This window comes from Miniopterus natalensis, chromosome 15, assembly GCF_054644295.1.
Source record: "Miniopterus natalensis isolate mMinNat1 chromosome 15, mMinNat1.hap1, whole genome shotgun sequence".
NCBI classification, from domain to species: Eukaryota; Metazoa; Chordata; class Mammalia; order Chiroptera; family Miniopteridae; genus Miniopterus; species Miniopterus natalensis.
In genome coordinates this window covers 4177105-4193675 of record NC_142095.1, presented here as the reverse complement: position 1 = coordinate 4193675, position 16571 = coordinate 4177105, and the positions used below count along the sequence as shown (strand labels likewise).

At 48.4% G+C, this 16571-nt stretch overlaps 1 protein-coding gene across 1 annotated transcript; it reads left to right on the top strand.

Moving 5' to 3' along the window:
* The first annotated feature begins 1239 nt into the window (after positions 1-1239).
* On the top strand, positions 1240-12452 carry FBXW12 (F-box and WD repeat domain containing 12). Its single transcript, XM_016202757.2, has 10 exons — positions 1240-1329; positions 1901-1938; positions 2029-2180; positions 2997-3115; positions 7163-7372; positions 8175-8333; positions 9128-9338; positions 9813-9991; positions 10071-10204; positions 12353-12452. Exons 1-10 carry the CDS (start codon positions 1240-1242, stop codon positions 12450-12452), a joined length of 1392 nt encoding a protein of 463 aa, XP_016058243.2.
* Positions 12453-16571: the final 4119 nt, after the last annotated feature.

Below are 16571 nucleotides of genomic sequence, written 5' to 3'. Positions count from 1 at the left end.
GTCAGTGTGAAAGCGTCATTCCCACCCCACCGAGGGCAGAGCACGCGGCCACCTGGAAGCAGCTGCGACAGTCAGTGTCCTGGGCCCGTAGAGCTGGAAAGCCGCTGATCGCCAGGCTCCAGTCCCATGCGGGGTTTATCCATATGTGAACCTATTTGAAGAAAAGCTCACGGTGTATATCAAGGTCTCATAAATTCTAACATGAACTTTTGTTGGTATTAAAGGTAGTGGGTGATTAACAGCTTGTTCATTCACTTGAATTAGGTAAATCAAGAAACAGAGATTTTATTTTAATTTTATAATTGGTAGAAGGGCATAGTTCAGGGAAACGGAGACTTCAGAAGAACTAGAATTGCTGATATAAAAGATATAATAAGACCCCCTTTATCTCTCTTTAAACCAGTAGTTTTTTCTTTAAACACCATTCTCTTCCAGCCAGTTTTTAATGAACCTAATTCGACAGGATGAAAAGCTCAGCCTCCTCACAGTGACCCGGTTCGTATTTTATGGGCCCATCAATGTGGAACGTTTCCCATCCTAAATTCCGAGATAGAGGACATTTAATGGCCCCTGACAAGCCCAGTCCGGTTTCGGATAACTGAGCAGATAGCATTGTGGGGAAAAATGGTACTTCTAGAACCAGGGCTGCGGGTCAGGCTGCAGGCAGCCGTCTAAGGAAGGGCTCACCAGCACTGAATGTCGCAGGACTGCTCAGCCCGCACTTTCTCCTTCCACTGGAAGGTTAAATGCCCAGAGGCGGAAAGCCGGGGCTGGATCGGTGCTGGGAGACAGGCCCTGCTGGCCAGATCCAATGTCCCAAAGCAGACACATCAGTGTGGGAAGCAGACTCCCTACCCCAGTGATTTGGAATTTAACGTCACATAGAGGCTTGAATTTGATGAGTGAGTGTTAGTTGAAGTTTCCTAGAGTTCTGACAAGTCCTGCACTTTCAGTTCACTGTGTTAAAAAAAGGTGGTGTTGGTGGCATTTAAACACTGAACGCTAACAAGCGAGTGTGCGGAGCGAGGCCCTCAGCTGCGTGGCTCTGGCTCCTGGACGGCGGCAGGTGGAAGCGGAGGCCAGGCTGCGGATCCGCTCACCTGCAGCCTGTTCCTCTCAAAGCCAGAGGGGCTGTGGGTGGGAATCCTCCCCAAGTGCTGCAGACTTGGGCCAAGCCTTTAAATTCAGGGCAACCAGTAGAGGAGAAAGGAGACCGGATGTGGGCCCCGGCCACGTAAGATGGAGATGCAGCTGCCTGAAGTGCCGTTGTTGAGAGTCTTCTCCTTCCTGGATGCGTTCAGCCTGCTGCAGGTTTGCCAAGTGAACAAGGTGAGTGTCGCCACCCTCCGCTGCTCTGTCTGAACTGGGCCCACCGGCCCGCCTTGTGAGCACTGGCACAAGGCCCCTGTCCCTTCTCTCCCTTGGCTTCCCAAGCCCACACAGCCCTCCTTCGTTCCTCGCATTTACCTTGCTCAGGCTGCCCATCCAGGCCTGACACGCCCATGGTGCCCCTGGCAGTCGGCTGCGCCTCTCCGAGCTCCGGTCTGCAAAATAGCAGGGGCGCATTCAGTGTGGGGCTTAGCATCCTTCGCCCTGAGAGCCTCGTCTTCCGTTAAATGGAAATGACAAAGCGACACACAGGAGTTGTGCCGGCTAAATGGTTCTTGACACTCCCGTTTCAAGCCCTAGGAAGCCCACTCTGAACTTCCCCAGGATTGCCCTGTACCGGCAGCCACGGGCCTTTGTCGCTACCATGTCCCACTGTCCAGGCTGGGAGGGCTTTGAGAGCCGGGGTGGTGGCTGGTTAACCCGGGGGGGCCTCGCTCCCAGAACAAGTGGTGGCACAGGAGGAGCCAAGGCCTGGGTGCCGATTGCCTGCCTCCCCCCTTCCCCCCCTCAGCACTGGAACATGGTTGCGGACAACGACCACCTGTGGAGGTGAGCGCGGGAGGGCAGGGGAGGCGGGAAGCAGGGGCTGGGGGGAGACGGGGCCATGGGGTGACCTGACGGGGTTGTGACTCTCCCCAGAAGCCTGTGTCTGAGGAGATGGAGCTTCTCCCCGCGCTGTCCGGACATGCCCACGTGGAAGCAGTTCTTCCTCGCCCACGCGAAGCTGGAGCGCCGGATGGCGTGGGCACAGCCGCAGGACTTTGCCTACCGGGAAGCGACGGGCAACCTCGGTATGCGGACGGCGCAGCACGATTAATTTGTCTTAGGAAATTCATTGTATATGTTTTTGATGTTCTCAGTGAAGAGAAAGGAAATCGAAATTTAATAGGACTGGGTGCCCTGACGACAGTCACTGGCCTCCCTGCTTCCTGCCTTGTCCCCTGTGATCTGTGCTGCGTGCAGAAGCCAGAGAGAGCTTTTCACATCGTTAAATCAGGCCTGTTACTCCCTTTTCCCAAAGGCTTCCCAGCCCTCCTAGAATAAAAATTTTAAAGGGAAAGGAAATGTTTGAATAACAGTTCTAATGCTCACTTTATTTCTGGTGCCTCTTTTAAAATTCAGAACAGTTCTCTGATGGAGTGACATTTAAAAAAAATGTTTTTATTGATTTCAGAGAGAGGAAGGGAGAGGGAGAGAGAGAGATAGAAACATCAATGATGAGACAAAGTCATTGATCGGCTGCCTCCTGCACGCCCCCCACTGGGGATCGAGCCCACAACCAGGCATGTGCCCTGACCAGGAATCAAACCGCGATCTCCTGGATCCTAGGTTGATGCTCAACCGCTGAGCCATTCCTGGCTGGGCTGATGGAATGATTTTTATCCCCATATCGATCTATGGAAACAGATTAAAGAAGAAAAACAAATTGGCCAACGTCTCCCCAATGGCCAGTCTGCAATGGGAACCCGTGTTTGAAGCCCGTTTTCCATCCTGTTCTCCGTAAAGGTTGCAAAAACCCTTAAAATCATCGTTTCAGAATTCTCTTTATTCAGCTGGATCATTCCTCAATTACCTGGTGGGCAAGTGTTGTCTGTGCTGCCTTCCAGGAATCTTGGGACCTATGGCTTTTCTCTCAGGAAGTGGCCACCCGATGAGCGGGCAGGAGAAGTCATTCATTTGCACGGTGTCCTCGAGGCGCATGCTTTATGTCTGGGACGTGCAGGAGGTGAGTCTGGCCCACGGGGAGCACGAGTGACGCACACCTATGTCCCTCCTGCTCCACAGGTGAAGCAAGTGCTGGGAGGAAAGTGACGCTCGGTTGGTAAGAGAAAGTTTCAAATCAGGTCATTTAACTGGTGACCTGTGACCTTTTCATTTAAACTATAGCGCATAGAGAATTCACTTTTGAATTTGTGTTTCTACGTAAAACTTGCTCAAGGACTTATTTTCTATTGGGTAAGTGGAATGACTTTGTGAAATAATCTTTTGGCTTTGTGCGTCTTCATTTCTTATTCTATTGCCTCTCTGCCAACAATTGGCATTTGTTTTATTGGCTTTTTCAGAAAGTGGTCTCTAACTCAGATCACCTCCAAGAGGGCACAAAGGTCGTCTTATATGTCAGGGCCGGCACGTGCAGTGCATGAAGCGCTGGAGAGGGAGTTGGGAGACCCCAAGTGGGTCCCAAATTATTGTGTTGCCTTGGTTTTCCCTGCTTGGGTTTCTCTCTTCCCTATAAAACTTAGATAATGATGTTTTCTAATACAGGGTCTTCTGATATATGATAAATACCCTTTTATGGATCTATGAGGTGGCAGGGAAATGATGACATAAAAGTCTAGAAGGGTACCCTTACATTAAACTTAATGTTACATGTCAATTACATCTCAAAGCTGGGGGAAAAGAAATTAGAAGGTTACTCTCTTGGATAGCTTGCTTTAGGGGAAACCAGTTGCCACATCCCTAAGGACATTTAAGCATCCCAATAGGTAGGTCCACATGGCAGAGAACTCGGGCCTCCCGTCAACAGCCAACACCAACTTGCAGTCACATGAATGAGCCATCTTTTTTTTTTTTTTTTTAATATGTCTTTATTGATTTCAGAGAGGAAAAGAGAGGGAGAGAGAAAGAAACATCAATGAGAGAGTCATTGATCGGCTGCCTCCTGCACGCCCCCTACTGGGGACCAAGCCCACAGCGCAGGCATGTCAACTGACTGGGAATCGAACCTTGATCTCCTGGATCATAGGTTGATGCTCAACAGCTGAGCCACGCCAGCCAGGCTGAGTGAGCCATCTTGAAGGCGAATCTTCTGCCCCCAGACAAGCCTTCAGGCTATTGCATCCCCAGCCAACATCTTGTTGCAACCTAACGAGAGACCCTAAACCAGAGCCACGTGGTTAATCCACCCTTGAATTTTTGACCAACAGAAGCTGTGTGAGGTAAGTGTTAATTGCTTTAAGCAGCCGTGTAATTTGTTATGTAGCAATAGGTAACAAGTATAGTTTTTAGTACCTGGAAGTGAGGAGCTGCCATAGCAAAAACCTACAGTGTGGAAGAAGCTTTGCAGTGGGCAGGAGCTGGGAAGATTGTTGGGCCTTGAAGAGACTGTTAGCAAAAACCTAATGGCCTGCCATGAGGCTGCCAGTGAGGACTTACAGGCAAGTCTGAAAAATGTTATTGGACTCTGGAGGAAAGTGGATCCCTGTTACATGGTGGCAGAAAGTTTAGCAACACTGTCACCTATGGTAATGTGAAAACTAGAAAACAAATCTAATGAACTGAGTGATCTTGCTAAGGACATTCCCAGGCAGAATGCTGACTGCTGGCTGCTTCTTGCTGCTTACAGTGAAATGCAAGGAAAGAGGGAGAGAATAAAGTAAGGACTGCCAATCAACAGGGAACCAAGGATTGTTGGTTTTGAAAATTCACAGCCTTTCTTGATGGCAAAGAATGCTAAAATTTCAGAAGTGGATCCAAGTGAGATCGATTCAGGGCAACGTCAGTTAACAATACTATAAAATTGAAGCCAAAGGGATGGCTGCAAAAGTCTTTGTTACACCACAGAAAGATCTAAGGAAGTGCCTCAGAGAACTGTTCACACAAGCAATAGGACTTCTAAGAAGTTTAAGGCATTGTCCTCGGCAACCCCAGCAGAAACCCAAGGTATCAAAGGATTTATCTCAAAAACTTATGAGTGTGGCTCTTGTCTCATCATAAAAACTTCAGCCCTAGCCAGTTTGGCTCAGTGGTTAGGGCACCGGTCCACGGACTGAAGGGTCTCAGGTTTGTTCTGGTCAAGGGCAGGTACCTCGGTTGTAGGCTCGATCCCCAACCCCCGCTGGGGCGTGTGCAGGAGGCGACCAATTGATGTGTCTCCCTCACATCAATGTTTCTCTCTATCTTCCGTCCACTCTCTCTGAAAAGCAATGGGAAAAATATCCTCTGGTGAGGATTTAAAAAAAAAAAAAAAAAAAAGATATAAACTTCAATAAGGTACTGTGGAGAGCCACAAAGTTTTTGAGAGAATTATATTGGCAGAAGCTGCCAGCTTGGGTTTAAAGGGGTTGAGATATCACCAAAGGGAAAGAGACTTTTGAATCCCAAACATTCACAGGCAGGAAGCAGGCTGCAAAAACTACTCAGGTGCAAAATTGAGCCACCACATATGGAAAGGGAAGGATGTCGCAGAAACAGAGCCAGGAGCCCGGCGAGCGGAGCCAACAGTCAAGAAGAATCTTTCCCAGGCCTCGAGCCCTAATCGGCAAACCCCCGGATGTTCTCCATCAGATTTCAGTTTTCTTGTGTAGCAGCGATTCTTTGTTGCTTTTCCTTCTCCCATTTCCCGTTTCTCCCTTTTTGAATGAGAGCATCTCTAACATTACCCTATGCCTGCCCTACCCTTGTGCTTGGGGGGGGGGGGGGACAGAAAACGCGTAAATTCAGTTCTAAGTTTTTCGTATCAAGGTGAACTAAATCTCAAAAGCCTGGACCTAATTCCACAGTGAGATCCTGGATTTCGAGCTGATGCCGCAGTGGTGTGAGATAGTTGCGGGCCGTGGGAGATGGCGAGTGTATTTTGCACGTGGGAGGGAGGTGAACGTGCAGGGGCGACGGGGCCGACTGTCTCAGCCAGCCTCCAAGGTGGCCCTTAATATCCCTTGTTCCGTAGCATCAATGACCGCACGTAGACTAAGTAAGATCCCACGTGGAATAAGGCTGAGCTTTGTAGAAATGAGGGCGTGTAACTTCCAAAGTCAGGTCATAAAAGGCACGTCCTCTCTTTGGAGTCATTGGCTCTTAGAAAGCCAACCACAGCGTTGCGTTGCGAGGGGAGGCCACCGAGAGGCCCTACAGACAGGCCTGCGTGGGGAGCACTGAGCGCTCCTGCCGGCAGCCAGCCCTCACGCGCCAACCATGAGTGAGTCGTCTTGAAAGTGGAACTTGGCTTCAGCCTCCTAAGAGACTCTGAGCCAGAACTACCTCGCCAGGCTGCACCTGCGTTTCTAACAACAACAAAAAACTGAGATAAAAATTTATTGTTGTTGTTTTAAGCCACATAGTTTGGGGATGTTTTTACACAGCAATAGATAACATGACCCAGACGGCCTGGTATAGAGTCAGGAATCAAAACAGTGATTACATCTGGGGAGGGTGGAGGGGGTAGTAAATAAAGCAAGTATAAGGGGGTTTAAGAGGGCACAGAAGGAGTTTTATTGATCACTTTGTAATAACTGATTAAATTTATAGTTATGTTTGCTTTCTTTTCTTTGATATATTTTACAATTTTAATGAGACTAAAGAAGAGTCTAGAAGGGAAGCTCATTTCTTCTGTTCTGTTGGCAATGCACAAGGTTGGTGATGGAACAGGGTTATCATGGCTGTTGGCACCCCTTGAACTCCTACTATGTGCCAGGCAGAAGTCTCAGTACGTCTCATATGTTGGGAAATGTAATGCCCCAGCCCTGTAAGGAGCCGCGGTGGTGAGTAACTTGCCGAACGTCACCCTGTCAGTAAGACGCAGAGCTGATTAAGCCCAGGGGGTCGTCGTGACCCTTTATGCTCATCGCGTGAGCTCCTGCCTTTGACTTGCGTAATTCCTCTCTTCTGTTCACTACCCTTCGCAGAGCTGCGACGTTTGGTAGGATTTTCTTATTCTATTCCCAGAAAAAAAGGAATCGACCTGGTTTGGAGGAAGCTTCCAGGCACACCCTGGCAGAGCGAAAGCACAGTGTGGGAAGAGCCCCTTGGACACACGGTTACCCTTGTTCTCCAGGGCACTATGATCTGGTCCAGCCCGGTCCAGCACTCGAGCTTCAAGTACCTGGCCACCCTCCCGCAGATATGTTTTGCGTTCACCGTGGATGTACAGGAAACTGTCAAAGTGTGGAACTGTCAGGGTGTGGACGCTCTGGCTAAGCTCACCCTGCCCAAGGCCTGTTTTTCCTTGGAACCCATCCTCACGAGCAATGGCCCAGTCCTGATGGTAAGTGAGCCCTGTGTCTGGAGGGCACCCACAAAGCCTGCTGCCTTGGCAGGTGTCGCGGCCCCATTACTGTCACATCTCAGCCTGTCTTCTCGAGGCGTCTGTCACATACTCTGAGAATCACAATACGCCCATGAACGTTGGCCATACAAACCTTTATACTCTCTTGGCCTTTGTTATATCTCAGGTACATTTCCCCCGTAATTCTTTTTTCTTTATGTTTTTATTTATTTCAGAGAGAGAGGCCGGGAGAGGGGGAGAGAGATAGAAACATCGATGAGAGAGAAGCATCGACATCGATTGGCTGCCTCCCCCCCCAACTGGGGATTGAGCCCGCAGCACAGGCACGTGCCCTGACAAGGAATTGAACCCGTGACCTCCTGGTGCATGGGTCAGCGCTCAACCCCTGAGCAACACCTGTGGGGCTCCCCAGTAATTCTTCTAAAAAAACTTTCCTGAATTATTTCATATCTAGTTTCTTCTTTCAAGTGTGTGTTATTGTGGAGTACATGAACTTGGACCGGGACCATGGAGGGAGAGACGAGGGTTTGGGGAGACACTGAGAAAAAAGCATAGCGTTGATGTGTTAACGGGTCACTACCCCAGGGCGCTTTGGGGCTTAGAACATTTTATTCCCTGGGATCATCCCAGCAACCGTGTGGGGCAGGCTGGTCAGAGGAGTTCGTCTCCACTGTGTGACTGAAGAAATGGTGGCACCTCCTGCAGCTGCCAGGGCTGCCTCCTGCGTGCTTTAGGATCCGCTGTCTCTGTCATTGACATGGTGGTGGTGCTTTGGTTTCAGATAGGCGATTCTGAAGGTGACATCTACACATTTACAGTGCCTGAGTTAAGGAATGTTTCTAAAGTTAATGCATTTTACTACAGCGTTGATCTTCTGCACTGCTCTCCTAACAAGAAATGGATCTTTGCCTCCGGGACGCATCAGCATATCTTACCTAAGGTAGGTGCCGCCCTGTGCGCCGGCTCAGGAGGGGGTCAGCCTGAGGAAGGCGAAGGCAGGAAGCCTGAGCGAGGCCGCAGAGCTCGGGGGGACTGGCGACCGTCCCCTCCTCCCAAAGGCCGCAGAACACCTGGGACCCATTCCTAGAGTCAAGAGACATTGTTCTTTGAAGCAATAATATCCATTTGCAAAGACAAATGTCTATTAGTGAAAATTTGCTCATGGGGCCTGAATCAGCCAAAAAGATAGAGGAGGGTGAGAGAGAGATCGAGAATTAGGAGCCGGTTCACTTTTGCTTTCCTCAACGTTACCTTTAGCTACCTCGGCGGGAAAGTACAAAGTCCAGGAGTAAATAAAAGCGCATCGGCCTCTGGATGTCAGTCTGAGAAAGTGGCGTCGTGAGCAGGCCTTTCCACACGCGCGTGTGCACAGGGCACCAGGGAGCAAGGAGCAGACGCAGCAGACGCAGATCAGCCCTTGGCAAGCTCTCCAAGAAGGGAAAACGCGCTTGGCCAACCCCCGCTTCACTGGGGGTCCAGTGCGCCGTGTGCTTTTGTCACCCCTGGGCCTGCCAGAAGAGAGGCTTTGGGGGCTCTGCTCTCTGTGTGCCCGTGACAGGCAGGATAGGAAGCCAGTGAGTGACAAGAGTGACAAGCAGTGACTACTCAAGGCTTCCTGAGATTCCGAATAAAGCTTTGGCCACAGGGGGGACTTCCGAGGAGGGTTTTCTGGAGTCGCTCGGGCTCTGAGCTGCAGCCCCCCGCCTGACTCCCTGTGCAATCATCTCTCCGCAGGTCTTCTTTGCCGAGTGCTTACTGAGCCCGTCAGAAGGCTGTGCCCCTCTGTCCGTCTCCCTCCCATTTGCATTTTGCTGCAGAGCCTGCTGGGCCCCGAGGAGGGCAAACAGGGTAACACTGATGTTCCGAAGAGCCTCTTGCAGAAAGACAGGGTTTACCACCTTTGATCTAACATCTGAGAGGACCGGGCGCGGGACAGTCATCCAAGGTGGGCTCTGCCACCTTGCTTCTCCCCCTGATCACACGTGCCCTTGTTTTAAGCTACACATGTGTGTAAATAGGTCAACATTTGTACAGGGGTCGGGGCTTTCTTAGCTGGAGGCTACCCAATGCCTGTTTGACTCTGATTCCCACGCTTCAACCCCTACACTCCACCGTGTGCTTTTGGGCAAAAATGTCTAGATCCCACCATGCTTTAGGGCCTGCGCTCCACCGCCCCTCCCCTCAATGCCCGAGCTGTCATTTCTTGTCCATAGCCCTCTCTTCGCATGTGATGGCACCCATCATCACGGTCAGTGACACGGATTTGTAGGCCACTGCCCTACCCTTCATTCTCCTCACTGGGCTGAAGTCCCCTGGAAGTAGGGAGTATATTTTTTCATTCAGGGTAAGGATGCTGTTCTGATTACATGACCCAAAATTTGCCTCTGTGTGTGTGTGCGTATGTTTTACATGAAAATAGCCCATCAGATCGCAAGCTTCATGTTGCCAGCTCGCATGGAGAATCCCATTTGGATGGGAGTCAGCGACGGAGATTTGATTGTCTTTGAGAGCGGGCCACACCTGTTTCTCTTCACCATCAACGGCCTCCTGCTGCAACGCTTTAACGATCACCTGGGGACCATCTGCAACCTCTGGGTGGTACGTATGCCCCCCCACACACACACACACACTGCTCATCACTCTGACTGGGCCACTCACCCCTGGGTATCCTTTGAAGGACTCTCTCCATGTCCTCACTACGTCCATGGATAACTACCTGCATTTGTACATGTGGGAAGAGGAAGGTCGTTATCCACACCTCAAGAGCTGCTGTCACCTGCAACAGAGAAGGGAAGATCAGACACCAAGCTGGTAAGCCCTGCTTTGGGACTTGAACTTTTCCTAAACATTTTAAATTTCTACATTAAACAAATGAATAAAGGGATAATAGGATTTTTTTTTAAAAAAAAGATTATTTGAGGATATACATGAATAAACTTATGCCCCAAAAAGAGAATTGCTCGCGCTTGGAGCGTGTCCCCCGCCCTTGCGATAGATTTCAGAAGGCTTTCCAAACAGTGTCTGCTCCCACGAGCACGATGCGAGGATTCATCCTTAACGTCCTGTCTTTACTCGTAAGGCTCTTGTCTGGTTGTTTTAATTCATTAGTCCTCTATGCTGCTGCTTTCAGGAACTGCCTTTATCTTTGTTTTCCTTCCTTTAATCCTAGATCGCTTGCCTTCACCTACATTTTTTTCCTTGATATTTTACATACCATACATATAGAGGTCCGGTCTTTTATATACTTTACAGATATTTTCCTCCAGATTGTTATTTGTCCTTATAATGTTTGTTTTGGGCAATGTCTAACAAACTGCATATACGTAGATCCTTGGAACTGCCGGTGTGGCTAGAAGGGGTTTACTCTCACAGCACACCTCCGAGGGTTAAATGCACCGGTTGTCTGGTGCAGCATTAGCTGTGACTGCCAAATGCTGGAAACTGCTTACCTGCTCCAACATAAGAGACCGTCTGAGTTACTATGATGCATCCACATAATTGTGCAGCTGTAATTTTTTAGAAGGAAAAAAATTTTTAAAAGGAGGGAAATCTCTGTTCAGATAAGAAGTGATTTCCAGTGTGTTGGAGGCAAAAATATTTTAATTACTGTATATAGTTAATATAGAATTATGCTTAACAAATTTTCTTTCATATTCCTTGCTCTCTATCATAGCTAATAAATCTCAGCCTACTCTAAATCATAAATATGTACTTCCTTTCAATAATTTTAAATACTTCCCCTTCGTATAAGGTGCCCCCTACTGCATGCCTTTGTCTTGAATCCATCTGAATTTTTTGTTTTTTTTACAAAGCAGGAGTATGTAGAAATATGATTGACTTTGTATATTGACCCGGTAGACAGGTCAATATATATCCTGCAACCTTACTAAACTTACTTATTCGAAGGGCTTTTATTAATAGATCTGTAGATATTTTGTGATTTTTCATGTCGCCTGTCCACAGAGATGGTCTTCTCCTTCGTCCCCAGGCTGGGCGCCTTTTGCTCCCTGCTCTTGCCTTAGTGCGCAGAACGCAACCTTCAGCACGGCCCCGAGCGAAGCGCAGGCATCCTTGCCGTGTATAGAAAGTGCTGAGTCTTTCGCCCTTTCGACACTCACTCTGTGTTTTCATATATGCCCTTTATTAGGCTGAGGAAGTTCCCTTCCAGCCCTAGTTTGCTGAGGGTTTGATCATGAATTGATGTTTAATTTTGTCAAATGCTTTTTCGGGATCAATTAATGTGAGCATATGGCTTTTCTACTCTAGATTACTAGTAAGGCAGAGCATGTTGATTTCTGAAGACTAAACCAGCCTCCCATTCCTGGAGTAAACCCCACCCGGTTGTGCTGTATTTTTAAAAAATATGTATTACTGGACTCGATTTGCTAATATTTTGTTAATGATCTTTGCTTCTGAGTTCATGAGGGATATTGATCTACAGTCTTTTGCACTATCTTGGCCTCATTTTGGTATAAGGATAATGCTGGCCCCATAAAATAAGTGGAGGAGAGGGGTAGGGCACCACCTCATCAATACAGGGTGAGGGGCTGCCCTGGGAGGCCCTGCTCTACCATTCCCACGTTAGCCTGCGTGGAGGGAGACGTGGCTCCTTTTGTGGTGTTCACCTAGAGCAGAACAGGCATCGTCAAAGGGAACAGGATCCCACTTTAAAATATAAAACTTCTCTCACATCATTGCTAAATAAGATAAGCTAGCAGATCAGGGAGGTGGATCATTCTGGCAGGGATATCTCAGAGCAGGTTGGGGCTGCTACTCCTACAAATGATAATCAGCATAATTTTGCCAGGTCTACAGTTGCTCAAACCAAATCTAAAAGTAACTTCCATGACCGAAGGACCAGGTGATCTGGGAAGAATATTTACATTTTAGTATCATCAACAATAGGTCTAACTACTTTCCCTTTTGTCCACCGATGATGTTGTTTTTTTCTTTTGGCAGCTATTTCTCCAAAGCAATATGTGATAACAAGAGCATAGTATGTGTGGTGTCGAGAAATCGTGAATCCAGTGTTCTGGTGATGTATTCTTTGAATATGTGATATGGAAACTAATGCAATTAACCCTGCATCAACCTCCTTGATGTAGTAAAGAGAATTCTATTTGCAAACCCAGAATGATTATTTTAGTGACATGAGGAGAAAAGCAGTAATTTAACTATCTATAACGAATCAGACACTGGGACCGATACTACAGATCACACGCTATTAAGACAGAGGGTGGAGGGACATACCCTTTGTCCCTGCAGTCAGGGAGAGTGTAAAACGCTAAGGGAGTGAAGTACGAAATGGTCACACACATATACAGTTCCAAACAATTCAAGGGGAGCAACTTATGGGGGAAAGTGTGAATTTAGATTGAGGTTGGTTTAAAAGTGAAGGCATCTGTCTCAGAGAGTCCATGTTCTTGCCTGTGAGCAGCCAAAAATCAATTCTGTAAAATTTAAGCAAAAAGAAAGGTATTGGGAAAATATAGAGATTAATATCTAAAGGTAGCTGGAAGCGACTCAGAATAGAGATGGGAATAAAAATGCTCAGGACTAAGAAATAGAAAATAGCATCAAAGGCTAAGTGGCATGAAAGTCTTGATTTGCATGTCACCACAGCCGTTGTAATGGGTGTGATAGGGGACTGGCCCCTGTCCTGGCATCTCTAGCTCAGGATTCAGAGTTCTGGGAGAGTACTAATAAACCCAGCCTACGACGGGGGAGGGGGCGTGGGGGTCTACTCGGCTGGCTTTGGGGGTGGGGGGAGAAAGATGACCTGAGGGGTTGAGAGCACTCTAACGGAAATGTCATCTCAGTGGGAGATTTCTCCAAAGAGCAGTGGGGGTGTCTAAGCTGTTTAAGTGCCTACCACCCCCTCTAGGAATACACTTGAAGCCGCCACCAGGAAGATAAAGGAACTGGGGGCCCAAGGAAGCGCCTACGGAGGACAAGGCTGGGCGGAGAAGGTGACAGGTGCCGAGATGCCTTAGAAACAGCACCTGGGAGGGCCCGAGACAGTCACGTCTGATTCAGATCCGAACCCAAGAGCCTACGTCCAGGAGTCAGGGATGAGTCTATATTAAGACAAGGGCGGAAAGTCAGGGTGCCGCTTCACGCCGAGCCTTGCAGGATATAACCAGATACTTAATACACATTGAGTGCGATGGTAAGGTGGTGATGCTGATGATGATTTAGCAAAGGAGAAAAAAGACCTATCTTTTTTACATCTATGTTTTTAAGAGACCTTTTTCATTGCCATTTAGAAAATTGACTTAAAAAGTAGTCATAGATTGGGGAGAAAAAGGGACATTTGTAATATTTTAAATAAAAAATAAAAATAAAACCTTTGACTGCTTTTTTTGTGTGTAAGTTTTCTGTAGAGCCCTGGCCGGTGTGGCTCAGCTGGTTGAGCGTCATCCCATGTACTGAAGGGTCACCAGTTCGACTCCCTGTCAGGGCACCTGCCCAGGTTGGGGGCTCGATCCCCGGCCAGGGTGTGTAGAGGAGGCAACCGATAGCTGTTTCTCTCTCACATCGGTGTTTCTCGCTCTCCCTCTCCCATCCTCTCTCTCTAAAATCAATAAAAACAGCCCGGCCAGGTGTGGCTCAGCGGTTGTGCGTTGACCCAGGATCCAGGTGATTGGAGTTTGATTCCCGGTCAGGGCACATGCCGGGGTTGCGGGCTCGATCCCCAGTCGGGGGGCGGGCAGGAGGCAGCCGATCAGTGACTCTCTCATCATTGATGTTTCCCTCTCTTCTCTTTTCCTGTCTCTGAAATCAATAAAGATACATTTAAAAACAAAACAAAAACACATACCCCCACTAAATTCAACAATTGGTAACATGTTACCAAATTAAAAAAATAAAATAAAATCAATAAAAACATTTTTAAAAATATGGCTACTTTTGTTATTTTTTAGTGACTGAGGGGAGCCGGTTGAGCCATTTTCCTTGTCAGAATCTATTATCTCTTGTAGATAAAGGCAATGGGGGCAGCGGAGACCGAGGTGGAAGAGGCGCTGGAGGAGTAGGGAAAATGTGTGGGGTGCGTGTGGTGAGCACCAAGAATGCCATTTGTGGGAGGGCACAGGAATACATAGGGCCCCACAGGACCTGTGATTTCCGAATAACTTAGAGATAAAATTGAATTACTGCTAGGTTATTTTTTCAGGAATAAGCAGTTGAAATGTACAGAGAGAATTTTCTACAACAGAACACCTAAACGTTGTTCCAATTTGCAAAACAAAACTTTGAAACCCATGGCATAGGTGGCTGGACTAGAAGAGAAACCTTTGAGCTGGGGAATGGAAAAAAAAAATCCAGAGAAGTCAACAAATGTGTTTACCTTATTTGTAGAATTTTAAAGGACTACATGAGGGGAGACAGGGCCTCTGCTAAATTGAAGGTGAGGTCAGTGGCCTGTAAGATCCAAGACCCTCAGAAAAGTAAGAGTCCTTGTAGGTAAACTGAAGGAAAATCTGCCCACCGCGGAAGGATGGTGACAGCTGTCTCCTTCAGCACAGTATGTGTGGGACAAGAGCGGAGAAGCCATGCTCTCCAGGGAGTTCCTAAGCTGCTGACTAACCAGAAACATCCGAACCTTCTCCTCAGACCTATTTTCCTGGCTCTCCCAGCAACGTGGGCAGACTGGCTGCAAACAGACTTGGAAGCCTTGGTTTGTGCCCTCATAGGATCTGGATCCAGACAATGCTTTATCAGCGGCTCCAAAGGCAGGCATTAGAAAATAAAATACAAAGCAGATTATTAAGCAGCCTAGGGCCAGGGGCATGTCACAAAGCCGAGTCAAAGATGGCCTCTGCGGTTTGGCCCTTGGGTTGTTTACTTCTGTGCAGGCTGAGACCCGTTACCTACAGCCTGCTGGTGCCAGATACAAATTTTTACACATCTGATTATTTTTAATTTTTAAAATTAGTATTTATTTAAATGTACATTTATTTTTTAAAATTTATTTAAATTAAAAATATACTTCTTCAATAAATTATTATTTTTAAAACATATCTTTATTGATTTCAGAGAGAGGAAAGGAGGGGGAGAGAGAGAGAGAAACATCAAAGATGAGAGAGTCATTGGTCGGCTGCCTAGCCTGCAACCCGGGCATGTGCCCTGACCGGGAATCGAACCCCGATCTCCTCGATCCTAGGTGGATGCTCAACTGCTGAGTCACGCCCGGCTGGGCTCAATAAATTATTTAAAATAACCCAAATGTTTTACTCATGGCCCTAGAGATTTCAATATGAATCCTTTACTTGTTTTACTGATTACATTAAATTGCTGCTTGTATGGCAGTAATGTCACGATGCCCCGCCTGGAAAGATGCTTAAGGACGTACATCTTATAGAAGAGGAACCTAAAGCTCAGAAAAAAGACTGTACCAAGGCCGTCAGTACCAAGGCCAGACACAAGCACCCACAAAGCAATGAGCTCTGCGCTGTGACTCCAGGTGAGCAAGCTGGGCTGGGAGCAGGTGAAAGGGACCCTCTCTGCCCGGGGCTGGAAGCGCCCGCACACACTTCAGCAGGAGTGAGGGACGCAGGTGTGCTGGCCTCCGCACCTCGGGTAGGGTCTGCGTCCCGCCCCAGCTGAATCCGTCTGAGGTGAAGCTGTAAACGCAGAACACAAGCCCCACAGCCTGTAGCTATGCATTCCTTGGGCCCCTACTTGCACACTCAGCATCCCACCCAGCCTGGAGAGAGGCCAGGAGGCCCATTCAGCCCCACGGCGCTGAGGTTCCCGAGGTCCTTCAGGTAGACTGTGCAGCACCTCCCAGGACACGGGGTGTGGGAGGATGCTCCAAGGCCAGGGACCAAGTCCTGCTATGGCAGCAACCCTGTGGCCTTGAGTGACAAAGCACCGCTGTACACCCACCAGGCCCCTCCTGGCTGCTTTCCCACCTGCTCTGCAGTCAGGAGCTGACCTCCAGGTCTGTGCCCATCAGCCACCCCTGCCCTCTGGCTTTCAGGGGGCTTGTCCAACAGGGGGAGCCACAGGAGACTGGAAGGTAGGGGGAGCATGAGGCAGGGTGATTATTCCCCTGGCATCCTCTATACCGAGGGGCAGGGGCAGCCTCTCCTGCAGCTCCAGCTCCCACTGGTGGGAGCCGGTTGGCTCCCTGATGCCTGCAGCTGTCAGTTCTCCTCTCCTTTAACTCCTTTCC

Bases quoted from the DNA above. Each gene is read 5' to 3' on its own strand.
- FBXW12 (XM_016202757.2), top strand. From the start codon at position 1,240: ATGGAGATGCAGCTGCCTGAAGTGCCGTTGTTGAGAGTCTTCTCCTTC. The intron at 8,334-9,127 runs GTAGGTGCCGCC...ATCTCTCCGCAG, and splicing joins ATCAGCATATCTTACCTAAG to GTCTTCTTTGCCGAGTGCTT. The intron at 9,992-10,070 runs GTACGTATGCCC...TATCCTTTGAAG, and splicing joins CCATCTGCAACCTCTGGGTG to GACTCTCTCCATGTCCTCAC.